Below are 8390 nucleotides of genomic sequence, written 5' to 3' on the forward strand. Positions count from 1 at the left end.
TTGGGCGCTGCACCCTGTCACGCTGATCCGGTGCCAGGAGGCCTCGCGGCTGCACTGATCCGGTGCTGGGAGGCATATTACCCTTTACTATATAGGGCAGAGGCCTGGGGGCCGGGCTGGTTTGCCCTGAAGGGTGTCCTGGATCAGGGTGGGGGTCCCCACTGGGGTGCCTGGCCAGCCTGGATGAGGGGATGATGGCTGTTTGCAGCTGGTCACACACCCTTCAGGGTGGGGGTCCCCACTGGGGTGCCTGGCCAGTCTGGGTGAGGGGCTGAGGGCTGCTTTCAGGCTGACTGAAGCTCCCAACCGCTCCTTTTTTTCTTTTTTTTTTTTCTTCTGGGCCAGCTTTAGCTCTGGCTCTAGCTCTGAGGCTTCCGCTGCTGGTTTGTTTGCCATTCTATAATCGAAACAATGTATAACTTCAGCTCTGAGATCCCAGCCGGCTATATTTGTTAGAATGTTTCAAACTGCCAGCTCAGAGGCCGGCAAGTCAGGCGGGGAACGTTGGAGTCTGCAGTCACGGGAGCAAGCAAGCCTCATGTTCGCTTCCAGCTGCCTGGCTGCCGGCCGCCATCTTGGCTGACAATTAATTTGCATAAGGATATGCTGATTAGCCAATGGGAAGGGTAGCGGTCGTACGCCAATTACCATTTTTCTCTTTTATTAGTGTAGATAGAAGGTATTGATTATGCAGTACATTACAGTCCCATGACATTTATTTTATAGCTGAAAGTTTGTATATTTTGTCTCTACCCATTTCACCCATCTCCCTCCACTCCCCTCTGGCAACCAGCACCAATCTGTTCTCTGTATCTATAAGCTTGGGTTTTTTGTTTGTTTTAGATTTTACATAAAAGTGAGATTATAGGGTAGTTGTCTTTCTTTGTCTGATTATTTCACTTAGCATGATACCCTCAAGGTCTATCCATGTTGTCCCAAATGGCAAGGTTTCATTCTCTTGGTTGACTGAATAGTATTCCATTGTATGTATGTATGTATGTGTGTGTGTATATATGTATGTACATACATACATACATACATACATACATACATACAATGGAATACTAGTCAGTCAACCAAGAGAATATCTTTATCCATTCATCCACCATATCTTTATCCATTCATCCACTGATGGACACTTAACATTATTTCCGTATTTTAGCTATCTATAATAATAAAAGCGTAATATGCTCTTTAGACCGGACGACCTTCTGGGTGAAGCCTGGGCTGCAAGGGAAGCCCTGGTCCCGGGTGCCAGAGGAAAGCCGGTGCCAGCAGCTGGGGGAAGGAAGGCTACTCTTGCATGAATTTCGTGCATCAGGCCTCTAGTTGTAAATAATTCTGCAGTGAACATGGGGGTACATATATCTTTTCAAGTTAGTGTTTTTGTTTTCTTAAGTTGAATACCCAGAAGTGGAATTTCTGGTTAAAATGGTAGTTCTATTTTTAATATTTGGAGGAACCTTCATATTGTTTTCCATAATGGCTATACGAATTTATTTTCCTATTAGTAATGCACAAGAGTTTTCTTTTCTCCACATGCTCTTTACCACTTTTATTGTCTTCTTGGTGATAATTCTAACAGATGTTAGGTGATATCTTGTAGTTTTTTTTTAATATATTTTATTGATTTTTTACAGAGAGGAAGGGAGAGAGATAGAGAGTTAGAAACATCTATGAGAGAGAAACATCGATCAGCTGCCTCCTGCACATCTCCCACTGGGGATATGCCCACAACCAAGGTACATGCCCTTGCCGGAATCGAACCCGGGACCTTTCAGTCCGCAGGCTGACGCTCCATCCACTGAGCCAAACCGGTTTCGGCTATCTTGTAGTTTTGATTTGTACTTCCCTGATGATTAGTGGCATTGAGCATCTTTTCATGTGCCTGTTGGTCATCTGTATTTCTTCTTTGGAAAAGTGTATTCAGTTAATTTGCCTGTTTCTAAATTGGACTGTTTGGGGATTTTCGCTGGTGAACTGTATGAATTCTTTATATATTTGTGATATTCACTCCTTATCAGATATACTAGAGGCCCAGTTAACGAAATTCGTGCACTCAGGGCAGGGCGGGGGGTCCCTCAACCCAGTCTGCGCCCTCTTGCAGTCCGGGAGACTTCTGGGGATGTCCGACTGCCGGCTTAGGCCCGCTCCCGCTAAGCCAGCAGTCGGACATCCTTAGCTGTGCTCGCCAGCCTTGTACCTGGCTTCTGGTGCACTGACCACCAGGGGGCAGCTCCTGCGTTGCACGTTTTCCCCCTGGTGGTCAGTGCGTGTCATAGTGACCGTTTGGTCAATTTGCATATTAGTCTTTTATTACATAGGATGACTTGCAAATATTTCTTTCCATTTAGTAGGTTGCCTTTTCATCTGTTGGCTTCATTTGCTGTACACAAGTTTTTTAGTTTGCTGTAGTCCCACTTATTTATTTTTGCTTCCTTTGCCTTTGTTTTTGGATTCAGATAAGAAAATGATTGTCAATACCACTGTCAAGGAACTTACCACCGATATTTTCTAGGAGCCTTTATAGTTTCTGATCTTAATTCAAATCTTTAATTCATTTTTAGTTAAACTTTGTGTGTGGTATAAGATAGTAGTCTAGTTTCATTATTTTGAATTTGGCTGTTAAGTTTTCTCAACATCACTTATTGAAGATGCTGTCATTTCCTTATGTATATTCTTGGCTCTTTTGTTATAATTAAATGACCATAGGTGCATGAATTTATTTCTGGGCTTTAGCTTCTGTTTCATTGACCTATGTGTCTGTTTTTATGTCAATCTCAAACTGTTTTGATTACTGTACTTTGTAAGAGAGTTTGAAATCCAGGAGCGTGATGCCTCCAGCTTTGTTCTTCCTCAAGATGATTTTGACTATTGGGGGTATTTTGTGGTTTCATAGAAATTGTAGGATTATTCTATTTCCTGTGAAAAATGCAGTTTGAACTTTGCTGGGGGTTACATTGAATCTGTGGATTGCTTTGTGTAGATGGATATTTTTATAATACATTCATTCTTCCAGTCCATTCTGTGACTGGTTTTCAGATGACTTAACAAATCTCATTAGGAAGGGGCATTCATTTTGTTAGCAAACAGCCCAAATTTTATCAAGTCCTTTGTAGTCTAATGGCTACCTATAATTCTTTCATTATAATTCTCAAAAGTTATAGGAAAAATCATCTATCCTTGTAAAAATCACATTATTTTGTGTTTACATTGAATCTGTGGATTGCTTTGTGTAGATGGATATTTTTATAATACATTCATTCTTCCAGTCCATTCTGTGACTGGTTTTCAGATGACTTAACAAATCTCATTAGGAAGGGGCATTCATTTTGTTAGCAAACAGCCCAAATTTTATCAAGTCCTTTGTAGTCTAATGGCTACCTATAATTCTTTCATTATAATTCTCAAAAGTTATAGGAAAAATCATCTATCCTTGTAAAAATCACATTATTTTGTGTTCTCCATTCTCACTTTTTAAAAATGTATTTATTTTTTAATGATTTCAGAGAGGAAGGGGAGGGAGGGAGAGAGAGACAGAAACATCAATGATGAGAATCATTGATTGGCTGCCTCCTGCATGCCCCTTACTGGGGATCGAACCCACAACCCAGGCATGTGCCCTGACCAGGAATTGAACTGTGACCACCTGGTTCATAGGTCCACGCTCAACCACTGAGCAACATTGGCTGGACTCTCCATTCTCACTTTTTACAAATGATCCTTACATTATCTAGTTTTCTACTAGCATATTTATTTTTTCCATTTAATATTAATGAAGTTGGGATGCACTCTATAATTCATGTCTTATGATTTCTGTTCTCCAGGTAGTAGTCATGGCTAGTTGTACATGATTGGACAGCAAACGAGCCAACATCAGAAGAATTAATGTCAGTGTAGTTTAGAAGAAAATCCTAGAAATAATTGCACAGCACTCTTTTATCAGCTAGAAATGAAATGATTATGGTGAGAGAGTAGCAAAACCAACACTTGAATTTAGCTACATTCCCAAAGCAGAAATCAAAAGTAGGTCTTCTATCCTACATAATAAAAGCCTAATATGCAAATTGACTGAACAGCAGAACGATGGGTGGAACAACTGGTCGTTATGATGCGCACTGACCACCAGGGGGCAGACGCTTAACGCAGGAGCTGCCCCTAGCCTGCAGGCCCCAGGCCAGCCAAGGCAGGTGCCAGTGGGGGGCCTCAATCACCCTGCCAGTCGCCCCAAAGAGGGAGGCAGTGGCGGCGGGGGTGCGGGGCCAGTCGGCGAGCGGGCGGCGCCAGGCCAGCCAAGTGGGTGCAAGCGGGCCCTCCAATCGCCACACAGGTCGGCCCTGATTGCCGGCCAGACATAGGGACCCTACCCATGAACAAATTTTGTGCACCGGGCCCCTGGTTATTCAATAAAGTTGATAAGGAAGCAGGAAAGGTAGATTAGCTTTACATAAAAATGCAAGAAAATTAAGTCAGTACCAGTGGTTTTTGGTTGTTTTATTTTTTTGAGAAATGCTGCATTATGTGTATCCTTAATGCCAGATGATATTGTGTGTGTGAAATATAATGGATATCAGCAACTCTGATACAAAAAAATGGTTTCACGGTAAAGTTTAAGGAACAGCTTAATTGTTTTATTTGCCTGTTTTCCTTTTTATTTATTCACAAAAGTGATATGTGGTAAAGCCAATGTCTAAGTAAAAATAAATTCTTTCAATAAGATTTAATATAAAAGCTGAGTGGTACAAAGTATGTGACAGTTGACGATTTTACTTTTCCTTTCTTAGAGGTATATACAGTAATGTTTTGTCTTAGATTGGAAGAAATATAGAAAGATGATCTCTATAACCCTCTTTCAAGCATATTTCAGTTTGTTACCATCTGAACAGTCTGCCAGAACTGGACTTAGTACCTTTGATCTCATCCAGTAATTCATTCACTCGTGATTCCTTGTAAAACTATTTTTAAGCCACATTATTAAAGTATGATTGACATATGAAAAGCTGTACATATTTAATGTGTACAACTGGATTGTTTTGGGAAATATACCTATGTAACTATCACCACCATCAAATACCACCTCTCAAAGTTTCCTCCCTTCCCCTTTATTATCATTTTGTATGTGCAGGTATTCATGCATGTTTATATAGTACCCTTGTAAAACTCTTAACAAACCTTTATTTGAGGTATGTCTATTGATACCTCAGATTTTACTAGGAACTTTAGAAGGTTCTTAGTAGTTTTGTTTTTGGACCCCAAGAGTGGATTTATATTCTATATCCGAGCAGTTTCACATGAAGCTTGATCTCACCTATCTTGTGTTGAGGCATTTGGATTCACATTTTATACCTGTTAAATTTCACCTTGTTGATTGTTAAGTTCTTATTGTCATCCAAAAGTCATGCTTTCTAATTTTGACAGCTGCATCTTTATAGCATATCAGTGTAGGTTCTGTAAAACTTTGTCCAACTTGATGTAAATATTCCTTGGATTCGGGTTGTTGAGTTCATGATCAGTTCACCTACATACTACATTAGCATGAACTCATCCATAAGGCATTGATTTGTGTTGCTGAAAGATTATCTTATTTAAGTTACAAAATTACCGTTCTTATGAGAATACTCATAGCCTTACAATTCTGAGACAGTGTAGAATGAAAAGATCCTAAAACCTGAATTGATTTCATGCTGCTTTTGAAGTACTTTTAAAATCTGATTTTCAGTTATCTTCTTATTTGCATCACTGAATTATTCTATGTGCCTTAAACTGTCAAAAGTGTGCCCATTTAATACTTTGAATTTTGTCATATATTGCTTTGAAACCAATAATACTGATGTTCACTGTCAGTGACATTGTTAAATAATTTAAATGTTGTAATTTTTTTTTCTTTAGAAGTCAATGTGGACTGAACATAAATCACCTGATGGAAGGACTTACTACTACAATACTGAAACAAAACAGTCTACTTGGGAGAAACCAGATGATCTTAAAACACCTGCTGAGGTAAAAATTTGAAGGCTGGAAATCAGGGATTATTAAGTACGTTTGGGTTTTTGTTTTTTAGGATTTCGTGGGTATTATACTATCCAAATAGTACTTATATCTCAGAAAGGCATTCAGAGGATAAAAGGGTTAATAAACACACCAATCAGCAAGAAGACAAAATGCATTCTCTTCTTTGAACAGACCCATTTTATTTACTTACTTTGTCCCTGCTTCAGGAACTCTTGTTAGGTGACATCAGTTTAAGAAAGGTAATTTAAAGAATAAATTGGAAGGAAAAAAAGACAATCCGACTGCCCTTTATTTTTTAAATTAACATTTCAAATTGTTTTCCTCTATAGTAAACTTGGATGATTTCATGCGTCTTCTACTGAGTTTTTAAAATTTTCAAATGGGGCTGAGTTTATAGAGATGAAATTAAATTGCAAATACTTCTCTTAGAGTGGGAAATTGTCTCGTTGAAAAATGCCCCCCCTGAAGTATGTATTTTTCATTTTATGTTGCAAGTTTACCACTCAGAATATACAGACAAGGAAGTAAGATGGAAGGAATAAATTGAGTAAGAAGTATTGTATGTGGAAAACTCCGAAGTCCTAAGTAAAAGAGATTTGGCATTTCAGGCTATACTTAATGATTTTCCTGGTTGGCACCTTTACCTTCCCCTCCTGCCCTGTGCTCCATCCCCTTCCCCTTAATCCTGCCAGACCTGAGGCCCTGAACCTAACTGTCCCCTATACCTGGGCTCCTGAGTATTAAAGAGAAAAAACCAACATGATATAGAAAAACGTTAGTTACATGCAGACAAGTGGTTAGAATAAGATGGAACTTGGAGACATTGTAGAAAATAGGTTTACCTTTCATCTGCCTTTCATCTAGCACCAATATTCCACCTTTGTATGGAAATTACCGAGAAATCGGTACAGCGGTCTGGTAGGGTTAAGGAATTTGAGGAGATAAAAGTCACCACACTAGCCACCACACTAATTTGTACCACAGTGCTTGTCAGGGGAGGTTGATAGATATTATAATTTTTTATTTGTCCTAATGCTGACATAGTCAGTGTTATTTATCAATTATATATTTGCCAAGGCACTCTATCTGAATTTGAGTTTTCAATAGCATTCTCATACCACACTAACTGGTTTATATATTACATTTTAAGTATATCATACTTATATATTGTTTCCTTTTAATTCACATAGATTTGTAATAAATTGTTTATTTTGAAGCTGAAATCTAAGCATTACTAAATAAAATTTTGCTTGTTCCCAAATTTTGTTTTTTCTACTGTATTAGTTTTGAGAAGTCTGAAATGTGGTTGGTAATTTTTACCTTTGATTGGGTATAAATGAAGAAGAGGGAAAAAGTTAAAAAACAAACAAGCAATAAAATGGCAATAAATATATATCTATCAACAATTGAATATCAAAATAAACAAGAAATTGAATGAACCAAATAAACTGGTGAATAAAATAGAATCAGAGGCATGGAAAAATGGAACAGACTGATGAATCTCAGAGGGTAGGGGGTTGGGAGGGTGGGAAGAAATTAACCAAAGATCTTACCTTTGGACACAGGGTAGTGAAGGCCTGGGGCAGGGTGGAAACCCAGTGGAGGAGGGCAAAAGGGGGATAAGGGGGGACATCTATAATACTCCATAAGTAAAGACTTAAGGAATAAAAAAAGCACATAGGGTTTGAAATTCAGGTAGATTTGGTTTTGAATCTTGCCTCTGCTCCTTAATAGATATATTACCATAGATAAGTTATTTCTCTAAGTAAATGTGGAATCCTATATAATAAAAGGCTAATATGCAAATTGTCCCCTCGAACTGGAGTTCCACCTGGAGTTTGACCAGGGGGTGGGGCTGGCCGGACCCCACCCAAGCACGAATTCATGCACCGGGCCTCTATTAATAGTATAAATGTTATAGTATTACTAGAGGCCCGGTGCACAAAAATTTGTGCACTCGGGGGGGAAGGGGGGGGTCCCTCAGCCCGGCCTGTGCCCTCTCGCAGTCTGGGACCCCTCGGGAGATAACGACCTGCTGGCTTAGGCCTGCTCCCGGGTGGCAGAGGGCAGGCCCAATCCCTAGGTGCAGCCCCTGGTCAGGCTCAGAGCAGGGCTGATTGGGGAGTTGGGGCGCCGCCCCCTGTCATGCACAGAGCAGGGCGGATCGGGAGGTTGCGATGCCACCCTCAGTCACGCTCAGGGTAGGGCTGATTGGGGGGTTGGGGCACCACCTCCTATCACACTCAAGGCAGGGTCAATGGGGAGGTTTCGGCGCCACCCCCTGTGATGCACAGAGCAGGGCCAATCAGGGGTTGGGCGCTGCCCCCTGTCACTCACAGAGCAGGGCCAATCAGGGGTTGGGGCACTGCCCCCTGTCA

General features: G+C 40.4%; 1 protein-coding gene across 16 annotated transcripts in view; it reads left to right on the forward strand.

Annotated features, from left to right (window-relative positions):
- The window catches only part of PRPF40A (pre-mRNA processing factor 40 homolog A), a 58074-nt gene that overhangs the window by 22093 nt on the left and 27591 nt on the right, over positions 1 to 8390 (forward strand). For all 16 annotated transcript variants that reach the window (XM_023756117.1, XM_023756115.1, XM_014458005.2 and 13 more), the window contains one exon: positions 5890 to 6000. In XM_023756117.1, coding sequence (XP_023611885.1) covers positions 5890 to 6000 — 111 coding nt within the window. The remainder of the gene's footprint in view (positions 1 to 5889; positions 6001 to 8390) is intronic.

The sequence above is a fragment of the Myotis lucifugus genome, unplaced genomic scaffold, assembly GCF_000147115.1.
Source record: "Myotis lucifugus unplaced genomic scaffold, Myoluc2.0 scaffold_89, whole genome shotgun sequence".
NCBI lineage: Eukaryota > Metazoa > Chordata > Mammalia > Chiroptera > Vespertilionidae > Myotis > Myotis lucifugus.